Raw genomic sequence first — 22,523 nt, forward strand, 5'->3', positions numbered from 1 at the left:
TCCTGTATCTCACTGTCTGCATCTTATAGATTTCTGTGTGTCTTCGTGTCTCCATCTGTCTCTCCCTGTCTTTCTCTCCGTACATCTGTCTGTCTCTGTCTCCATCACTCTGTTTCCCCATTTCTGTTTCTCTGTCTCCATCTCTCTTTCCTCTCCTTCCTCTGTCTGTCTCTTTCTCTGCCTCCATCACTCCGCCTATTTCCCCATCTGTCTGCTTCTCTGTGTCTCCACCTCTCTATCTCCTGGCCTGTCTCTCTGCTTTACCCCGACCGGCTTTCCTCTCCACTCACTCCATCTCTCTGGACCATCCCTGTCCCACCTCCTGGTCTAGCTCCCAGTCTAAGACACACATCCCTGAGTCAGCGTTTTCTTCCAATTTCAGAAATACTGTCAGCATCACAGTGGCAGCAGGGATGGCCATAGCCCTGGTCAAAGGGTTTGCCTTCTTACCTCCCCATTCTCAGGGTTTGTTCTCACCAGGAGAACAAGTGAGTCTGTGTTTACACACATGTGTACATGCCTCTGAATGTGTCTGCATCTATCTTCAGGCACATTTGTGTGAAAATCTGTAGGTATTTGTGAAAACTCATTCATTCAGTCATCTATCCATCCATCCCTTCATCTATTTCTCCAACATCCACCGATCCATCCAATCATCCATCCATCTACCTAACCCTCCACTTATCCCTCTCTTCATCTATTTCTCTAAAATCCATCCATCCATCCTCCATCTACTTATCTACCCACCCAATCATCCATTCCATCATCCATCCATCCACCCAAACTCCACTCATTCATCCCTTTATTTCTGCAGCATCCATCCATCCATACTATCATCCACTCATCCATCCATTCCTTCATCTGTTTCTCCAACATCCATCCATCCACCAATCCATCCATCTTCTATCCATTCAACCACTTACTCCTTCATCCCTTCATCTATTTCTGCAGCTTCCATCCATCTCATCCAACAATCCACTCATCCACTTATTCATTCCTTCATCTATCCTCCAACATCCATCCATTTATCCACCAATCTGGCTATCCTCTATCCATCCAGCCATTCACTCATCCATTCCTTCATCTATTTCTGCAGAATCCATCTATCCATCCTCCATCTAACTCTTCATCTATCCATCCAATCACTCATGTATTCACCTAACCATCCACTCGTTCATCTATCCATTCCTTCATCTATTCCTCTAACACCCATCTATCCATCCACCATTCTGTCCATCTTCTGTCCATCCAACCATTCACTCACCCATCTATCCATCCACTCATTATCTATCCATTCCTTCATCTATTCCTCCAACATCCATCTATCCATCCACCATTCTATCCATTTTCTATCCATTCAGCCATTCACTCATCCATCCATCTATCTATCCGTCCCTTCATCAGTCCTTCCAGCATCCATCCAGTCATGCGCCCACCTATCAATACATCATAGAGTCATACATTCCTCCACTTATGCATTCACATGTTCACTCATTCATTCAACCAACCAATATGTATTGAGTGCCTACCATGTGCCGGGTACTGTGCCAGGCAGCTGGGACAACACTGTGAACAAAACAAAGGGCTACTCCTATGGAGCTTGTGTGCTCGGCAGTCCTCAGTGCCAAACTCTCTCCTGCCCCCAGGTCTTATGCGAGCTGTTCCTTCTCCCTGGAACGTTTCCCCTCCCCTCCCTCAACTTCACCACCTGGCTTATGCCTACTCATCCTTCTGAGCTCAGCTGAAAAGTCACTTGCTCAGGGACCTCCTTGACCTCTCTCAAACACGCAGCACAATGGATATCCCTTCCCAGCGTTGATCCTAGTAGGAGGGTCCTAGTATGTATAGTTATTTGATTATTACCTGTCTCTTCCACTAGACCATGGGCTCTTCCAAGCCTGACATTTTAGTCTGTTTTGTTCCCAGCTGAATTTCTGGTGCCCCAAAAAATGCCTGGCACACATTAGGTGCTCAGAAAATATTTCTTAAATGACTGCATGAATTGAGTTGAAGGAATGTGGAAGAGTCTACCTCTGTCTACTGGCTCCCTGTCCAGTGCTCTCTATATTCTATACTCCTAGCAGCAGTAACATGCAAGTCCTCAAATGGGTCGTAGATATAAACAGCATGGCGGTTACAGGCAAGGGCTCTGGATTCAGATCCACTCGGTTTTTTGTTTTTTCTTTTTGTTTTTTGAGACAAGGTCTCACTCTGACATGCAGACTGGAGTGCAGTGGCACAATCATGGCTCACTGCAGCCTCCATTTCCCTACAGCCTCGACTTCCGGGACTCAAGCAATCCTCCCACCTCAGCCTCCCCCCCTCCCAAGCAGCTGGGACTACAGGCGTGTGTCACCGTGCCCGGCAAATTTTTGTATTTTTTGTAGAGATGGGATCTCACTATGTTGTCCAGCAAGTCTCAACTCCTGAGCTCATACAATCCTGCCGCCTTCAGCCTCCCAAAGTGCTGAGATGATAGGTGTGAACCACTGCACCTGGTGCAGACCCATACAGTTTTTAGTCTCCACTCACACTTTCCAGATGTGTGACCTTGGACGGGGCACTTCCCTTGTTAAGCCTCAATTTCCTCACTTGTCAAGTCCAGCTAAAGTTTAAATGAGCAAATGCATTTAGTTTTTAGTTATGACAACACTAAACACTAGCCATTTTTCCTAAGCTAAATTAAATTCCATGAATTTAATTTAACCCTCAAAATAACTCAATGAGATAGAATATGTTTTTTTTTTTTTTTTTTTTGAGACAGAGTCTCACTCTCTCGCCAGGCTGGAGTGCAGTAGCGCAATCTCGGTTCACTGCAATGTCTGCCTCCCAGGTTCAAGCGATTCTCCTGCCTCAGCCTCCTGAGTAGCCAGGACTACAGGCATGCACCATGATGCCTAGCTAATTTTTGTGTTTTTAGTAGAGACAGGGTTTACCATGTTGGCTAGGATGGTCTCAATCGCTTGACCTCGTGATCCATCTGCCTCAGCCTCCCAGAGTGCTGGAATTACAGGCGTGAGCCACCACACTTGGCCAAGATAGAATATGATTTTTAAAAGTATTATTATCTGCACTTACAGAGAGAGAAACTGAGGCATGGAGAATATAAGTAATCCCTCCAAGGTTGCGTGGAGAGGGGATCAGAGCTGGAATTTGAATCCCAGTGCTCTGCCCCAAAGTGCACAACCAGTGCACTACGGCTGCCTCTCAATGCCTGGGCAGCCTCCGAATCTGAGTGTCTCTTTGGAAACGTGTCATGGCAGCCTGGCAAGCCCATCTGTGTGCCCATCTCTGAGTATGTGCATCACTGCATGTCTCTCCCTGTGGACCCTGGGCAGGCCCAGCAGGGTGCAAGCGTCAGGCCGTGAGAGTCGGCACCAGGACCTGCATGCATGGTCCGTAGGTGTACACCCGCGCATGCTTCCCTGGGTGTAAACGCACATCCATCTGGGGGGATGCAAGAAGCCACAAGGATGGGACTCTGGGCAAACCTGGGAGGCATTTCTGGGGGTTCTGTGGTAGGATAATGACTGTGAGATGTACGCATAGGCAGCAGTAGGGGTGGGGTGTGATCTAATTAGAGGAAGGACCTAGGACGCTTGCTTGAAGTTATATTTGCAAAAGCAGCAAGCGATTTTTAGTTTATTTATTTATTTTGTCATTTTTATTTCTTGTTCTAAATATTTATTTATTTATTTTAATTTTTTATTTTTGAGACAGGGTCTCACTCTGTCATCCAGGCTGGAGTGCAGTGGCACATTCTTGGCGAACTGCAACCTCTACCTCCCAGGTTCACGTGATCCTCCTGCCTCAGACCCTCAAGTAGCTAGGACTACAGGGTTGCGTCACCACACCTGGCTAATTTTTGTACAGACAGGATTTTGCCATGTTGCCCAGGCTGGTCTTGAACTCCTGAGCTCAAGTGATCTGCCCACCTTAGCCTCCCAAAGTACTAGGATTACAGGCATGAGCCACCGCACCTGGCCTATTTATTCTTGAGATGGAATCTTGCTCTATTGCCCAGGCTGGAGTGTAGTGGTGCAGTTATAGCTCACTGCAGCCTCAAAATCCTGGGCTCCAGCAATCCTCCCACCTCAGCCTCCTGCATAGGTGGGACTACAGGCATGTGCCACCACACCCACTAGTATTGTTTTGGTTTTTTTGTTTTTGTTTTGTAGAGATGGGGTCTCATTATGTTGTCCAGGATAGTCTCAAATTCCTGGACTTCAAGTGATCCTCCCTTCTCAGCCTCCCAAAGTACTGAGATTTACAGGTGTGAGCCCAGCCTGATTTTTACTTAGAGGTTATATTTATTTGAATATCACTGATTGAGGGTCGGCACTGAGGGGGCCTCCAAGCCATCTCTCCAGGCTACATAGATCTAGCTCAAGCTTGTGCAGCCCCTGGTCTGAGGCCCCCAAGCAGCCCAAGATGGCCTGGAATGCAGTCCAACACAAATTTGTAACCTTTCTTAAAACATCACAAGCCTTTTTTGGTAATTGTTCTTTTTTTTTTTTTTTTTTTTTTTTTAGCTCATCAGCTATAGTGTTACTGTATTTTATGTGTAGCCCAAGACAACTCTCCTTCCAATGCAGCCCAGGGAAGCCAAAAGATTAGACACCCCTGATCTAGACCTTTCTCAAGGGATTTAACCTCCGCGGGCCTCAGTTATCTCCTCTGTGAAATGGGAATGACATAATTGCACCCAAGGGAAAATTAAATGAGAAAATGCTTTCAAAGCACTTAGCACTTCACCACTTACAGGAAGTGACAATTGCGATTAACTGCTATTAATATACTAGAAACTGTTACTTGCTGCTTTTGAGAAATATTCATTAAGCACTTAGTTGGTACCAACGTTTTGTCTACACTGACTGGTTTCTCAAACTGTGGATCCCTTAGGAAATAAGTTTGTGGTGTGTATTTTACTGATGAGGAAATGGGGGCACAGAGCAAGAGGCGCACACAGGCAGGAGGTAGCCCAGGTGGGATTCAAACCCAGGTCCCGGCTAGCTCCTCTATCCTGGCTGTGGCACTGTACCTTTGAGTCTCAGCTTCCCCTTCCACCACCGGCCTTCAGAGCGGCTCAGGTGCGGGGGCCTGAAGTCCTGGGTTTCTGGGAAGAGGAGCCTGGGGTCCCGGACTTCTACCTTTGTGGTAGAGGGGCGGAGAACCTGGCCCCGCCCGGGCCGTGGAGAAGCAGCGTGTCACGATCCCAGATCTCTGGATCCCCAATGTGGAAATGCACTTGGTCTCTGATGCCTTGGTCCCAGGAAATCCTGCTTCCTTGCTGAGGCCAAGTGATTTCGGCTTTCTGGCCGCGGGTTTGGAGCGGGGGAAGGAGGGAGGGTGCAGGGGGAGGAGTCCTAGACCTGCGACAGTGGCAAGGGGAGGAGCCGAGCCGGCACCGCGGTGGGCGCGCGGGGCTGCGGCGGCGGCGGCAGCGGTGGCTCCGGGTGAGTCCGCTCCTCCCCTCCCCCCCGCCACAGCCCCCGCCCCAGCTAGATCCGGGGGGTCGGCCCCGGCGCGTGGGGGCGGGGTAGGTGCAGATGCGCGTGGATCTCTGGCCGGGGAGTGGGAGCGCTGCAGCGCTCTCCAACCACCCCGGGGGACGGACACGTGGCCTTGGAAGGGGGTCCCGAAATACCTGGGTGTACCCCACCCCTCGCCCGCCGACCTCCAGCGCGTGGGGGTCCTTTCCCCATTCCGTGGCCCCTAAGGACTTAGGGCTCCGTGGCTTTTCAACGTCCCAGACATCGTTCCCCTCCCTTGCAGTGTCTTCGGACCCCAACATCTTAACCCCCCAACCTTAAAAAAAGAAAAAAAATTCCCATCCTCTCTGCAGCCCGGGGAGGCATTAAGGACTTCAACTCCCAGCAGCCCCTGCAGCGTCGGGTCTATGAAGCCGCAGCAGCGCGAGCGCGAGGCCTGCCGGGAATTGTAGTCTCTTAGCCCTTAACGGGAGCTTGGGGCCCGGAGGTGGGAGGGGGGTGGCCAGGCTCCCAGTGGGTCGCCTGGGGTCGGGCAGCTGGCTCGAGGAGGGCAAGATGTGACTCTTAAGCTGAGCTTTTTCTCTCGACCTCAGCCCCCGGATCAGACTTCCCCTCTTATCACCCAGCGTGTGGGGACGGGTCCACAGTCCCTTGTCCGCCCGACAACCCCCATGGGCTGCCGCCCGCCGCCGCCTCGCCTGCCACCCAGGACGCGGCAGAGATAAGCTCAGGTGAGTGTGACCATGCCTGTCTTGGAGTCCTGGCCTTCTGCAGCACCCCCACGACACCTGTCCATCTGTGAGCCCTGGTCTGTCTGTTCCTAATTCCCCTGCATCCCCTTCAACCCGTCTTGATGCCTGGCTCTGAGCCGTGTGTCACTAATTCCCCCTCTCCCCACATCCACCTCTCCCTCCTAGCCCCCTCTCATTTATGTGCTCATTCAGCCTTCCCTTCTGAACCCATGTCTGCCTGCCCAGCCCTCCTCTCTCTCCTTTTGTCTGTCTGTGATCTCTAGCCATCATCTACCGCACTTTATTTCCGCACCCATCCATCCTCCCATTCGACTGTTTCTCTTTCAAAGACATTGCCCACACTCCTGCCTGCCCGTCTTCACCATCCCTCTTCCCCTCGTCTCTCGAGCTCCCGTGAATTAATTACACCTCAGTTATTCCTTGTCACTGTCCATCCCAAGTCTCAATCCTTGACTTTCCTTCTGCTGCCTGTTCACCTCTCCCTCTCCTCCGAGCCTCAGGCTGGCCTTTTCATCATCTCTGTCTCCACTCCCTGCGTCCCTCCCTCCCTCAACTTGGTCCCCATCTCTGCATCTCCACCTCTCCACCCCCAGCTACCACCATACCTGTCCACCTCCTATCTCTCTACCTGCATCCATCCCTCTCTCCTGGCCCTCCCCACGTCTACCTCAGTCTGGCCTCCTTCTTAGTCCCTGGACCCTCCAAGTGCTCCCTCCCACCCTAAACCCCCGTTCATCCTGTTCCTGCAGTCTAAAACGCTTTTCTCTACAATGCCTTTCCCCACCCCGGCGCCACTGCTCCCTGCCTGTGGCTGGCTCCATGTCATCCTTCAGGTCTGGGAGAGCCCTCCCTGACCGCCCCCCTCTGAGTTCCTTTATGACACATCCTCCAGCTGTGTCCTGTGGAGCGATCCTCACAGTCTGAGAGTGACCCGTTTGTGTATGTGTTTTTGTTTGCTTGTTTACTCTATGTCTCCTCTCGTTGGATTGTGACCCCAGGAAGTCAGGGAACTCCAGGACCTTGTTCTCTGCTGGATTCGCAGCAACCAGCACAGCATTCAGGGTGTAGTTGGTGCTGGATGGATGTTGGCTGAATGAATGAATGATGAATGGCTGGCACCTTGTCTGCTCATCCCTGACTCCTGTTCCTTCATCTGTGCAGCCCTAATCTTTGTTTCCTCGTCTGTCTGTCCCTCTATTTGTGCATCCTGATTCTTTGTCCCTTCACTGCCCTTCTCTGTCTCTTCCTCCTTGTTCATTTGTCCCTATTCTGTCCTCTACTCCATTTACACCGATCTCTGTCCCCTTGGCTTATCCAGTCCTTGTTACTCTCTCCATCCCTAATTTCTGCCCTCTTGTCTGTCTGCTCCTAATTCCTTTTCCTTGTCCATCCCGCTCTAATACCTGTCCCCTTGTCCTTCCTCAGATCTCCATCCCTTATCCATCTCTCTCTAATCATCGTCCCCTTTGCTCGGTGTCTCCTTCCACCCTTATCTCCACACCTCCCCACCCTTCTCTCCCATTCTGTTTCCCATCTGCACCCTTGCCCCACCCCTCCCACGCACAGGACCAGACGGCCACCATGTCAGGGGACTATGAGGACGACCTCTGCCGGCGAGCACTCATCCTGGTCTCGGACCTCTGTGCACGAGTCCGAGATGCTGACACCAACGACAGGTGCCAGGAGTTCAATGACCGAATCCGAGGCTATCCCCGGGGTCCAGATGCAGGTCAGCACCCCTGGCTGTTCTGGCCAGCCCCCTGCCTGCATGGCCAGGAGACTCAGAGCAGACCTGCACAGCTTTCTGTTGCCTGTGGGGCCAGTCCCTCATAGAGTCTTGCCCCCATCCTGCCTGCTGCTGCCCCTCTCCCAAACCTCTGATCCAAGGAGAAAGCTGTGTGGTCCACTTGACCCCTGACTTTTTGAGTTTTGACCTGTGGGCCTCCCTCTGACTACCGCCACCAAATGTCCCCTTCAGATATCTCTGTGCATCTTGTATACATCTCAGGCTCTTGAGTCAGACTGTCTGACTTATTTGGGTTCAAATCCCACCTCCCCCACTTTATTAATAACTGCATGGCTATAGGTGAGTGACTTTTCTTCTGAGCCTCAGTCTCCTTGTCTGGAAAATGGGGATACTAAAAGGGACGCTTCATAGAGCAGATGAAAGACTTAAAGGATGTAACACCTGGGAAGCACTTAGAGCAACGCTGGGCACACAGTGGCCATTCATTCAACGTTGGAATTCACCTACTGAGCCTGCGAGGTCCTTACACATCTCACATCTCAGTGATTCCTCACAGTGACCCCTTGTGGGATGTCTAATCCCCATTTTCAACATGGGAAACTGAGGCTGAGAAAGGTGAAGTGACCTGTCGAAGGTCACGCAGCTAAAAAGCAGCAGGGTTCTGGGAACTAGGAAACGTTGTGAGTCTCATTGTCCAGATGAGGAAACGCTGACCAGAAGAAGCATGTGCTAATTGATTACAACCCCAGTCACACTTGCTGAGCACCAGGGCAGGGCCTGGCACCACATATGCAGGATGCCCAGGTGACAGTCATGAGGGATGAGGGCCAGAGAGCAGCAGCCCCTTGCCCAGAGGCTCACAGCCTGTAGGTAGCAGAGTCGGAATCTGATCTTGCATAGTCTAGGACAGCACTGTAGTCTGGCGGTCCCCGAGACCACCCTCAGGTTCAACGATTTGCTAGAATTCTTGACTCACAGAACTCAGGAACCTGTTTTCTTGTTGTTGTTTTTGTTTGTTTGTTTTTTGAGGTGGTGTTTCACTCTTGTTGCCCAGGCTGGAGTGCAATGCGCGATTTCTGTTCACTGCAACCTCCACCTCCCAGGTTCAAGCGATTTTCCTACCTCAGCCTCCCAAGTAGCTGGGAATACAGTCACCTGCCACCATGCCCAGCTAATTTTTTGTATTTTTAGTAGATATGGGGTTTCACCATGTTGGCCAGGCTGGTCTTGAACTCCTGACTTCAAATGATCCATCCACCCACCTCGGCCTCCCAAGAGTCCTGGGATTAGGGTGTGAGCCACCATGCCCAGCTGGAAATTGTTATACTCATGGTTATGGTTTATTATAGTGAAAGGATACAGACTGAAGTCAGCAAAAGGAAGAGGTGCCCAGGGCAGAGTCCAGGACAGACCAGGTGTGAGCTTCTGGTCATCTTCTCCCAGTGGAGTGTTTAGTTTTCCTAGCAATGATGTGTGACAGCATGCACAGTGTATTACCAAGCAGGACAGCTAACCTGAGCCTTCGTGTGGGGGGGTTTTATTGGGGGCTTGTCCCATATATGTGGCTGATTGCTGCTGTGGCTGACTTTAGTCTCCAGCTCCTGTAGAGGCTGAGCTGGAGGCCTCCAGCGTACATCACAGTGTTAGCATAGACTATCATGCATGATCCAAGGCCCAGGTAAACAAAGACACTAATCAGGCAGGACATTCCATAGGCTTAGAGGTTCCCTCCCAGGAGCTGATCACCTTTCTCTGGGCAAGGTGAATCTTCTACTGCACAACTATACTGCCTCTCCACGCCCAAATAGCTCCCCAGTCTGTGCAGACAGGAATGGGCAATCTGTCACGGTTTGTGGGATTCACGTTTTGAGTTGGACAGGGTCTGAATCAGACTGGCAGTGAGACAAAGCATCTGGTTAATTTTTCTCCACAATGACCCTGTTTTCTCAATTCACCCTGTATTCAGGAGGCTGGTAAAGTCCTTGCCTCTGGTTTCTAAGAGGTCCCCCAGAATGCTCAATGAGTGTTGGTCACTTAGAAAGGAGCACTCTGGCCGGGCATAATGGTGCATGCCTGTAATCCCAGAACTTTGGGAAGCCGAGGTGGATGGATCACCTGAGGCCAGGAGTTTGAGATCAGCCTGGCCAAGATAGCAAAATCCCATATATACTAAAAATACAAAAATTAGCCAGGCTTGATGATGCCCACCTGTTGTCCCAGCGACTTGGGAGACTGAGGTACAAGAAGTGTTTGAACCCGGGAGATGGAGGCTGCAGTGAACTGAGATCATGCCACTGCACTCCAGCCTGGAAGATAGAGTGAGACTCAAAAAAAAGGACCCTAAGAGGGAGGAGAGAAGGAAACCCAGGGTTCTTCTGCCAGTGCCTGGTGTATATGTTCCTTCAGGGCCATTTCATTTCTCTCAGAGCCTGTTTTCTCACCTGTAAAATGGGATAAGTCATTCTGAAGTTACATAATGTCATAAGGATTAATATCATCCATCACTGTAGCTTCACTGAGCAGTACAGGACCAGAAGCTATCCCCTTCCTGCTCTGTGTCCCCTAATGTAACCAGACGCAGCCATTCCACTCAGCTGTCCTTGCTGGCAATGGCCTGGCTATCTGCTTCCCCACCATAACCCACTGTCTGTTTGGAGTAGGGATTTTCCCTGTCTTCTACTTTGCCAACACCCAGGAGTCCATTTCAAAACAAATTCCCATTCCTTGAAGGTAATTTCTGAAAAACCCCACTCCTGGTACCAATTATTCAAGACGCCAAAAACCTTCAGCTATAAGAACAGTGCTATACTTGGGTTTCTCTGCAAGGCATATCGGCACATATGTGGCATTCAGAATGTGTTAGCTATGGTGTTGATGGTGTTGAATGCACGTAGTGGCAGCAATAGGATTTATTATTCTAGTAAAAATTCACATTTGAACTACCATTTATTGGGAAGCACTGAGGTGTGATAGCATCATGGTAAAGACCATGGACTCTGAAGCCAGGCTTCTGAGGCTTAAATCCTGACTCTACCACTTACCAGCTATGAACTTTGGGCAGGTGACTGTCGGTCTACTGACCTCAGTTTTCTTTTGTGGAAAACAGGGATAGATATGTTGCCAACCTCATGTGGCGCTTGACGAGTTTAAATATAAAGTACTGAGGTATCTGGTATGTAATCACCCCTCAACATATGTTATTATGTTCCACATGTGATTTACCTTCTGCATTCCTTCAAACACCGTGAGGGGGAAGAACTGATTTTTCCTACTTGGAAAATGGGAAATGTAAAGTTCAGAGTGGTTACGATATGTTTCCAAGGCCACACAGCAAGCGTGATTTGAACCCTGACCTGCTTAACTGTGTAATTCAGGGTCCACGCTTCTTTGATCATCTCAGAGCATTTTGGAAGACCTTGGTGTTACCTCAGATGTTGTGTTCTCTTACAGAGAGGTGGCATAATCTAGCGATTAAGATGATAAAATCTGGAGACAGACTGCGGGATTCAAGTCTCAGATCTGTCATTTATTACCTATAAAACCTTAAACAAATCACTGAATCTCTCTGTGTCTCAGTTTCCTCATCTTTAAAATGGTTACATAGAAATACTGGGCTGGGCACAGTGGCCACATCTGTAATCACAGCATGTTGGGAGGCCAAGGTGGGAAGATTGCTTGAGGTCAGGAGTTAGAGACTGGCCTGGGCAACGTAGCAAGACCTCGTCTCTACAAAAAATTTTAAAAGTTAGCCAGGTGTGGTAGCAGATACCTGTAGTCCCAGGTTCTTGGGAGGCTGAGGTAAGAGGATTGCTTGAGCCCAGGAGTTCAAGGCTGCAGTGAGCTGTGATCATGCCACTGGACTCCAGCCTGGGTTATAGAGACGCCATCTCTTTAAAAAAATACAATATGGCCAGGTATGGTGGTTCACACCTGTAATCCCAGCACTTCGGGAGGCCGAGGTGGGTGAATCACGAGGTCAGATCAAGACCATCTTGGCCAACATGGTGAAACCCCATCTATGCTAAAAATACAAAAATTAGCCGGGCGTGGTGGCACACGCCTATAGTCCCAGCTACTCAGGAGGCTGAGGCAGGAGAATTGCTTGAACTCGGGAGACGGAGCTTGTGGGAGCTGAAATTGCGCCATTGCACTCCACCCTGGGCAACGAGAGCAAAACTCCATCTCAAAAAAATAAAATGCAATACTTACCTTGTAGAGTTGTAGAGCATAAATTAAATAATACATGTAAAGTGCCTGGTACTGGCAATTGCATGGACAATTGCATGGCAAATACGAAGGGTTAACTCTTTGGGGACAGCAGAGGGAGGATCGACTGTGGCCCCACCCTGACCCCTACCTCTGTCCTCATTCTCTCTAGACATCTCCGTGAGCCTGCTGTCAGTCATCGTGACATTCTGTGGCATTGTCCTTCTGGGTGTCTCTCTCTTCGTGTCCTGGAAGTTGTGCTGGGTGCCCTGGCGGGACAAGGGAGGCTCGGCAGTGGGCGGTGGCCCCCTGCGCAAAGACCTAGGCCCTGGTGTTGGGCTGGCGGGCCTGGTAGGCGGCAGTGGGCACCACCTGGGGACTGGCCTGGGTGGTCATCCTCTGCTGGGTGGCCCACACCACCATGCCCACGCTGCCCACCATCCACCCTTTGCCGAGCTGCTGGAGCCAGGCAGCCTGGGGGGTTCTGACACCCCTGAACCCTCCTACTTGGACATGGACTCGTATCCAGAGGCTGCAGCAGCTGCAGTGGCCGCTGGGGTCAAACCGAGCCAGACATCCCCTGAGCTGCCCTCTGAGGCAGGAGCAGGCTCTGGGTTGCTCCTGCTGCCCCCCAGTGGTGGGGGCTTGCCCAGTGCCCAGTCACATCAGCAGGTCACAAGCCTGGCACCCACCACCAGGTGAGAGAGGGTACTGGGCTGGGGGTCCACTCTGAACTTCTGCTCCTCCTCTGTGTCTCTTTCCCATCTATGGCTCTTATAAGTTCGGGATTTGGAGGAGAACTGGGGTATTGACTCCTGGATCCTGGAGGTGGAGGTGTCTCAGCTGAGAGAGTTAGCCAGGCAAGGAGGCAGGGCTGTGACTTGGGCATTCCAGGCGAAGGGAGTGCCCCAGGCAAAGATGAGAGGAGAACAAGATTGTAGTGCATTGTGGGAACAGCCCTTAGTCACCAAGGCATGAGAATACGTTTGAAAAAAAAAAACAAAAAACACTTCAGGCTGGGTGCGGTGGCTCACATCTGTAATACCAGCACTTTGGGAGGCCCAGGTGGCTGGATCCCTTGAGGTCAGGAGTTTGAGACCAGCCTGGCCAATATGGTGAAACTTCATCTCTACTAAAAACACACACACAAAAAAAAAAGAAAGAAAGAAAGAAAAGAAAGCCAGGCATGGTGGTGTGTGCCTGTAATCCCAGCTACTCAGGAGTCTGAGACAGGAGAATCGCTTGAACCCTGGAGCCAAGATCGCACCACTGTACTCCAGCCTAGGCGGCAGAGCGAGACTCCATCTCAAAAAAAAAAAGAAAAGAAAAAGAAAAAAGAAAAGAAAACTTCAGAGATGTGGCTACGGACACCAGACCACATGGGGCTTTAAGTGCCAGGCTGAGGGTCTGGGACTTTGCCCTGAGGGCACTGAGGAGCCACGGCGGGGCTGTGAGCAGCGGAGGAGCAGGGTCAGCTCTGGGTGTAGAAGGGACCCTCTGGGGCCATATGAGGGTGGACTAGAGGGAGACAATGGAGGCTGAGAGTCCAGGCAAGAGAGGACAAGGCCTGAGCTGTGACCGGGACAGTGGGACTACAGAGGAGAGATGGCCGGGAGATTAAGAGAAGGGTAGAAGAGGGTTCAAAGGTCTGTGTTATGTGGGGCCTCGGGTCCATGAAGAAGCATCCTGGGTCACCAGCTTAAGGTCCAGAGGAGGTTACTGGAAGCTGGTGCCTGCACAGGTTTGGGCTGGAACTAGCTTTGATATGGGGAGAATGAGGCCGGGCGCGGTGGCTCACACCTGTAATCCCAGCACTTTGGGAGGCCGAGGCGGGCGGATCACCTGAGGTCAGGAGTTCGAGAACAGCCTGACCAACATGGTAAAACCCCATCACTACTAAAAATATAAAAACTAGCCGGGTGTGGTGGCATGTGCCTCTGATCCCAGCTACTCGGGAGGCTAAGGTAGGAGAATTGCTTGAACCTGGGAGGTGGAGGTTGCAGTGAGCCGAGATAACGCCATTCCACTCCAGCCTGGGCAACAAGAGCAAAACTCAGTCTCAGAAAGAAAGAAAGAAAAGGGAGGGAGGGAGGGAGGGAGGGAGGGGAATGCCTCCAGATACCAATGCGGAAACAGAAGCTCAGAGAGCACAGTGGCCTGCTCAAGCTCACAAAGTGAGCAAAGGAGGGGACTTGTGGCCACCTGGCAGGGGGTGGAGGGAAAGGCAGGGAGGAGTCTCCAGATCTTTGCATGCAGTCAAAGATCAGAGCCACTGACCTCAGCTTGGTCTCCCCTCACCCCTACAGGTACCCAGCCCTGCCCCGACCCCTCACCCAGCAGACTCTGACCTCCCAGCCGGACCCCAGCAGTGAGGAGCGGCCACCCACCCTGCCCTTACCCCTGCCAGGTGGTGAGGAAAAAGCCAAACTCATCGGGCAGATTAAGCCAGAGCTGTACCAGGGGACTGGCCCTGGTGGCCGGCGGGGGTGGCGGGGCCCCAGGCTCTGGAGAGGCAGGCTCGGGGGCACCGTGTGGCCGCATCAGCTTTGCCCTGCGGTACCTCTATGGCTCGGACCAGCTGGTGGTGAGGATCCTGCAGGCCCTGGACCTCCCCGCCAAGGACTCCAACGGCTTCTCAGACCCCTACGTCAAGATCTACCTGCTGCCCGACCGGAAGAAAAAGTTTCAGACCAAGGTCCGGAGCAGCCGGGGGCTGGATACTGGGGTCTCACAGAGAGGGAGCTGGGGGCCTGGATTCCTGGGTCCCGTGGAGGAGGGGCTGGGGGCCTGGACTCCCGGGTCCCATGGAGGAGGGGCTGGGGGCCTGGACTCCCAGGTCCTGTGGAGGAGGGGCTGGGGGCCTGGACTCCTGGGTCCTGTGGAGGAGGGGTTTGTAGACATGGTGTCTGTCTCCTGTGACCCATCCCCACCAGGTGCACAGGAAGACCCTGAACCCTGTCTTCAATGAGACGTTTCAATTCTCGGTGCCCCTGGCCGAGCTGGCCCAGCGCAAACTGCACTTCAGCGTCTATGACTTTGACCGCTTCTCGCGGCACGACCTCATTGGCCAGGTGGTGCTGGACAACCTCCTGGAGCTGGCCGAGCAGCCCCCTGACCGCCCACTCTGGAGGGACATCGTGGAGGGCGGCTCGGTCAGTGGCCCCTCCCCTGACCTTCCCCTTCCCAGGACCCCGAGATCCCTTGGGTTGCAAACCCCCTGCCCTCAGACTTTGTAGCCACCTCACTTCTTGTCCCTGCATTTCTCTGTTAAAATGTATTGCACTGGGGAAGACTGGAAACTTACAGGCAAGAACAGAGAATGATACAGTGGACACCCTTCCTCTCCTTGAGGTCGCCAAGTATTATTGTCAGGCCTGGATCCGGTTTTCCTGCCTCTCAGCCCCGTTGCCATCAGTGCCTTCCTGCCTCAACCCCATGACTTCTACCCTCTCACCCCAGACTTCTGACCTTCCAACTTCCCGACTTTCCAATGTCTGAACTTCTGGAAACCCCAATCCCTCAATAATTTCTGAACTTCTGAATTTTTCAAACCCCTGACATTGGAACTCTTTCATATTCTAACCCTCTGTTTTTCCATGGTCCCTGCCCGAACCCTGGTAGCCCAATCCCCGAGACCTCAGCCATCCTGGGGGCCCCAATATCCTGAAACTTCCCAGTTCTCCCAGCATCCAGATTACAGGGCCCAGTGGCCTCTTCCTCATTCCTTAACACCCCTTCCCTCTGGCACCTCATTCTCCCTATACCTCCAGCCCCTCCCCAGTCCCACTCTTAGGTCCTTGTTGTGTGTGTCCTGAGCTCTTCTGCCCCCAGATCTCAGATCCTCAACCCTATAGCGCCCGTCCTCCAATTCGAATCTGTGAATTATCCAACATTCCAGGTCCCTGCCCATCTGGCGTAGCTGTGCATGTGTTTGAGGGAGGGCTGTCTTTATATGAGGAAGGGACTAGCTCTGACCACCTCATGGCCCTCCTCAAGGTCCTTTCCTTCTCTGAGCCTCAGTTTCCCCATCTGTCCAGTTGAGCTGGGTCTGTAACTCTTCCTGCAGGTTTCTTCATGGGGCTCTCCCCAGCCTGCCTGCTTCGCCCCTCGAAGCCCAGCCTCTGGGATTGAAGTGCCTCAGTTCCAAGGTCCTGTTCCCAGGGCCCCTGTGTGCCACCAGCTCCCCCTCCCAGTCACCACTCGTGGCAGCCCCACACCAGAGGCTTCTTTCCGTATCCATGCTGTGCAGGAAGTAGGGTGTCTAAGTCTACGTTTCTCTCTCTCTGGTCTTTGCCCCTCCACTCTCATTCTAGGTCACTATCACTCTCTGGATCTTTATACACCCCAACCCACTGTCTCTGTCCCTTTCTCTCTCTGGGCCTCTGTCTCTCTCTGGGTCTCTCTCTATCTGGGTCTCTGTCCCCCTCTCTTTCTGGGTCTCTGTACCCCTCTCTGGGTCTCTGTCCCCCTCCCTCTCTGGGTCTCTGTCCCCCTCTCTCTGGGCCTCTGTCTCTCTCTGAGTCTCTGTCTCTGGGCCTCTGTCTCTCTTACTTTAGAACTTTGTCTGTGGGTCTGTTTTTCCATCTGTATCTCAGTGTTTTGGCTTCTGTCTCAGTGTATTTCTCTCCGTGTGTCTGTCTCTCTCTCTCTCTCTCTCTCTCTCTCTCTCTCAATCTCTCTCTCTCTCTCTCTCCCCCGCCCCCCACTCATGTCTCTTCCAATCTTCCCTACAGAACAAATAGGCTTTGACGGTCACGGGCGGCTGTGGCCAGGGAGTTACTGGGCCTTGGCCCAGAGTCAGATTGTTAAGTGGATTGGAAACCTGAGCCCTGGATGTCAGGGTGGAGAGCGGGAGGCTCCAGAGAGAAAATCAGGAAGAGTTGAAGAGGGGCTGAGGCAAGATATCGCTGACCTTTTCCCAACTGCAGGAGAAGGCAGATCTTGGGGAGCTCAACTTCTCACTCTGCTACCTCCCCACGGCCGGGCGCCTCACAGTCACCATCATCAAAGCCTCTAACCTCAAAGCGATGGACCTCACTGGCTTCTCAGGTGAGGGTCCCGGTCTGAGGGAGGAGGGATGGGGGCCTGGACTCCCAGGTCTAAGGGAGGAGGGGCTGGGGGCCTGGACTCCTGTGTCTGAGGGAGGAGGGCTGGGGGCCTGGACTCCCGGGTCCGAGGGAGGAGGGGCTGGGGTCTGGACTCCCGGGTCCGAGGGAGGAGGGGCTGGGGGCCTGGGGTCCCAGACACCTGGGTCTGAGGAAGGGAGTCTGTATTCCTTACTTCATCGCTGCTCCCAGACCCCTATGTGAAGGCCTCTCTGATCAGCGAGGGGCGGCGTCTGAAGAAGCGGAAAACCTCCATCAAGAAGAACACGCTGAACCCCACGTATAACGAGGCTCTGGTGTTCGACGTGGCCCCTGAGAGCGTGGAGAACGTGGGGCTCAGCATCGCCGTGGTGGACTACGACTGGTGAGGGGCGCAGCGGGGGTGGGGGGCGTGGCAGGAAGGCTGGGTGGGGACAGGCTCTTCCACCGCCCTCCCCCGGGCCTCACCGACCCCAACCCGCAGCATCGGGCACAACGAGGTGATCGGCGTGTGCCGCGTGGGCCCCGACGCCGCCGACCCACACGGCCGCGAGCACTGGGCGGAGATGCTGGCCAACCCCCGCAAGCCCGTGGAGCACTGGCATCAACTAGTGGAGGTGAGTGGGCGTCCCGCACCGCACCCGCCCAGCACCCCCGCAGTCTCGGACCCTTCATTCATGCAACCAACGCAAACGTCTTTTTATTGTTATTATTTTATTTATTTATTTATTTATTTTTGAGACGGAGTCTCGCTCTGTCGCCCGGCTGGAGTGCAATGGTGTAATCTCGGCTCACTGCAACCTCCGCCTCCCAGGTTCAGGCAATTCTCCTGCCTCAGCCTCCCAAGTAGCTGGGATTACAGGTGTGTGCCACCACGCCAGCTAATTTTTTTTTTTTTTTTTTTTTTTGTAGTTTTTTAGTAGAGATGGGGTTTCTCCATGTTGGTCAGGCTGGTCTTGAACTCTCGACCTCAGCCACCTCAGCCTCCCCAAGTGCTGGATTACAGATCTGAGCCACTTCGCCCAGCCCACCTTTCGTCTTTATGAGCCATGGAGTCAGGCATCTTAGGTTCCAATCCCTGCTGTGCCAACTTTAGCTGTGCAGCTTAGAGCCACTTACCCAAATGCTCTGTGCCTCAGTTTACCCACTGGGAAATGGGACTGTTGATAGCATCTTCTGTTAGGATAGAGGTGAGACGTGCCGAGTTAAACGTTCTGTAAATGGTCGCTGTTGTTACCCATGAGGCTAAGTTGAAAATAGAGGAGAGGAACTGGGTGAAAAGATCGAGGTGGGGAGTGGTTTATTTGTTTGTGTTGGGTCGTGTTAAGAGCAGGCTGTGACAATTACTTGAGTAGCATACTGGGCAGGCAGCGACTTTTTTTTTTTTTTTTTTTTTTTTTGAGACGGAGTTTCGCTCTTGTTACCCAGGCTGGAGTGCAATGGCGCGATCTCGGCTCACCGCAACCTCTGCCTCCTGGGTTCAAGCAATTCTCCTGCCTCAGCCTCTTGAGTAGCTGGGATTACAGGAACGTGCCACTGTGCCCAGCTAATTTTTTGTATTTTTAGTAGAGATGGTGTTTCACCATGTTGACCAGGATGGTCTCAATCTCTTGACCTCATGATCCACCCGCCTTGGCCTCCCAAAGTGCTGGGATTACAGGCGTGAGCCACCGCGCCCGGCCGCGACATTTTTTTTTTTAGTGGGGCGGAGTGAGGTGGCTCACACCTGTAATCCCAGCACTTTGGGAGGCTGAAGTGGGAGGATCATTTGAGCTTAGGAGTTTGAGACCAGCTTGGCCAAAATATAGAGAAACCCCATCTCTACTAAAAATACAAAAATCATCTGGGTGTGATGGTGGGCACCTGTAATCCAAGCTACTCAGGAGGCTGAGGCAGGAGAATCACTTGAACCTGGGAGGCGGAGGTTGCAGTGAGCTACCGTTGTGCCACTGCACTCCAGCCTGGGCAACAGCGAGAGACTGTCTCAAAAAAAGAAAAGAAAAGAGAAAGTCATTTAAGATCATCGCTTGGTCAGAAGAAATAATCAAACATGGCCATTCTCTCAATAAAAAACAAGAAGAGCAAAGAAGTCGATGTAGAAAGTGTTATTGATAGATTTGCCTCCATTAAAAGCCAAGAAAGTAAAATTATTCAAATTCCGTCTAGGGTATATATGAAAGATTTAAATGTAATATAGTGTTGTGAATTTCAACACACTTACTCTTCATTTTTCAGTATTTTTCAACTAGTTTAGCATTTGGGGAAAAATAAATTTAGAAAAAATGTATAAAAGCTTGGGCAGGTGCAGTGGTTCATGCCTGTAATCCCAGCACAGGCCTTGGGATGCCAAGGCAGGTGGATCACTTGAGCCTGGGAGTTTGAGACTAGCCTGGGCAACATGGCGGGAGGGGGCCTGTCTCTACAAAAATAATTTGGGAATTAGTAGGCATGGTGGTGCACACCTGTCATCCCAGCTACTCAGGAGGCTGAGGTGGGAGGATCCCTTGAGCCCAGGAGTTTGATACTGCAGTGAGCTATGATCTCACCACCACATTCTAGCCTGGGCAATGAAGCAAGACCCCCACTCCTTAAAAAAAAAAAAAAAAAAGCAAGTGTCTAAGGGCACATACTTTTCCTTAGGAATAGCAGTCTGATATGGCATGAGACTGGCCTTTAAAAAAAAACTGATATTTTGTTCATCATGGATTTTTTTGCATTAATTCTGATTTTTAAAAAATATTACATTAAATATTCTTTTTTAAAATTTTATTTATTTATGTATTGAGGCAGTCTCACTCTGTCACCCAAGCTGGAGTGCAGTATCACAATCTTGGCTCACTGCAACCTTCCCCTCCTGGGTTCAAACGATTCTCCTGCTCAGCCTCCCAAGTAGGTGGTCACTCTGTCACCCAGGCTGGAGTGCAGTGTCGCAGTCTTGGCTCACTGCAACATTCCCCTCCTGTGTTCAAGCGATTCTCCTGCTCAGCCTCCCAAGTAGGTGGGAATACAGGTATGTGCCACCGCACCCTGCAATTTTTTTTTCTTTTTTTTTTTTAGTAGAATGAGGTTTCACTATGTTGGCCAGGCTGGTCTAGAACTCCTGACCTTAAGTGATCCACCCGCCTCGGCCTCCCAAAGTGTGGGGATTACAGGCATGAACCACCGCACCCGGCCAGGATTGCATTAAATATTCTTTATCTTGATTGCTGCATTTGCGGCACACATTTACATGTAGTACTGGGTGAAACTTTCACCACATCACCAGATTTCGTCTGGTCCTGCTTGTGGGCTTCTTTCCAGTGATGATGAGGGACTCAACAGCTGGGCGCAGAGCTCAGATTTGAGATTGGAAAAGACTGGGACAGGATGGAGCTACTCCCTCCTTCTGTCATTCACTCATTCATCCTTCTGCATCCAGAGCTCCCCTTCCCTTCCCTTGCTCACAGCCCTCCCGTGGCTCCCCAGTGCCTCCAGGACAGAGTCTCAGCCCTTCTGAGCCATGCAGGAACTGCCCCACTCACCCCAACAGCCTCATCTCTCCTCCCATTTGCAGTCTCCTCTTTTTGTGCCTCCATTTCCCCATCTGTAGAATGGAATTGTAATACCAACTGCCCATCACTTCAGGGCCAAGTGAGAAAGCACATCCTAAATAATGAAATAGGATTGACATCTTATCCTGTTGATGATTAGCATCCGTTTCAACTCTGTCCCTCACTCCCGAACCTTCTGGACTTTCTCCTTTAGGAAAAGACTTTGACCAGCTTTACAAAAGGCAGCAAAGGACTATCAGAGAAAGAGAACTCAGAGTGAGGGGTAAGGAGTCTGGCCACAGGGGTGGGGCTGAAGGTAGGGATCCCTGGGTCTGAGGGAGGAGGGGCCGGGGTCCTGGACCCCTGGGTCTGAGGGAGGAGGGCTGGGGCCTGGACTCCTGGATCTGAGGGAGGAGGGGCTGGGGGCCTGGACTCCTGGGTCTGAGGAAGGAGGGGCTGGGGGCCTCGACTCCTGGGTCTGAGGGAGGAGGGCTGGGGGCCTGGACTCCTGGGTCTGAGGAAGGAGGGGCTGGGGGCCTCGACTCCTGGGTCTGAGGAAGGAGGGGCTGGGGGCCTCGACTCCTGGGTCTGAGGGAGGAGGGGCTGGGGGCCTCGACTCCTGGATCTGAGGGAGGAGGGGCTGGGGGCCTGGACTCCTGGGTCTGAGGAAGGAGGGCTGGGGGCCTCGACTCCTGGATCTGAGGGTGGAGGGCTGAGGGCCTGGACTCCTGGGTCTGAGGGATAAGGGGGTGGGGGCCTGGACTCCTGGGTCTGAGGGAGAAGGGGCTGGGGTCCTGGAGTCCCAGGTCTGAGGGAGGAGGGGCTGGGGGCTCGGACTCCTGGGTCTTAGGGAGGAGGGGCTGGGCCTGGGACTCCTGGGTCCTTGGGTGGTGATGGGGCTACAAGGGGTCATGGCGCAGTTCTCTGCTGTTGCTGACCCCTCCTCTCCTGCTCCACCGTGCAGGTCTGGCCTAGGCCCGGGATCGGACCAGGCTCCCTCAGGACCCCATCCTTTCCTGCCCGGACCGTGAATTCATCTCCTCGAAGCCATAACGTCCGAGCTGCTGGTGCAGGGCAGCCCTGGCCCTGGGCTTCCCATCCCTGGAAGCGAGAGGATGGGAGGAGGCTGGCCCAGCTCCTTGTTTCAGGGTGGGGGGCATTCAGCCTCCTCTGTGTCTGTCTTTTCTTCCCAGGGGCTCCCCCTCGAGTCGAGGGGCTATGCATGTCTGGGGGACCCCTGCCCCCACAACCCTCTGTCTGTCTCTGTCTCTTTGCTGTGTGTCCGACACTTGGTGTCCTGACCCCTGTTCTCGCCGTGAATGTCAATGGGCCATCTGCTCTGTCCTTCCAGACACACACACCTGTGTCCACCCCTTCTGTTGGCCACACCCCTCGTCTGGCCGGTCCCCCCACTGCTGCTGCTATCAACACTAGAATAAACACACTCCGTGGGCCTCACTCCACCTGGGCCTCCTGTCCTCTCTGAGACTGGGAAGCTGGATTGCAACACGCTGGCTCTGCGAGCAGACAAATTCGTGTTTCTTTCAATGACTGGGCAACTTAAGGATCTCTCTGAGCGTTGGTTTATAAAAATGGTGTTAGTCAGGATCACTGTGAGTACAGAACACAAAATGCAACCTAAAGCCATAAACAGAATTGAAAGACCTCCATCCGTGGAAAGCCTGTGAACACAGAGGGACTTCAGGCATGGT

At 52.4% G+C, this 22,523-nt stretch overlaps 1 protein-coding gene across 1 annotated transcript; it reads left to right on the plus strand.

Moving 5' to 3' along the window:
* Positions 1–6,001: 6,001 nt before the first annotated feature.
* Positions 6,002–22,274, plus strand: SYT3 (synaptotagmin 3). The gene is given in 11 exon segments (XM_064380998.1): positions 6,002–6,223; positions 6,410–7,973; positions 12,370–12,895; positions 14,504–14,681; positions 14,683–14,892; positions 15,131–15,349; positions 17,126–17,246; positions 17,495–17,666; positions 17,766–17,898; positions 21,026–21,094; positions 21,776–22,274. Coding segments are annotated over 9 exon segments (1,773 nt in total). The 5' UTR covers positions 6,002–6,223; positions 6,410–7,825; the 3' UTR covers positions 21,092–21,094; positions 21,776–22,274.
* Positions 22,275–22,523: the final 249 nt, after the last annotated feature.

The sequence above is a fragment of the Aotus nancymaae genome, unplaced genomic scaffold, assembly GCF_030222135.1.
Source record: "Aotus nancymaae isolate 86718 unplaced genomic scaffold, 86718_ANA_hifiasm-v0.15.2.pri h1tg000028l, whole genome shotgun sequence".
Classification (NCBI taxonomy): domain Eukaryota; kingdom Metazoa; phylum Chordata; class Mammalia; order Primates; family Aotidae; genus Aotus; species Aotus nancymaae.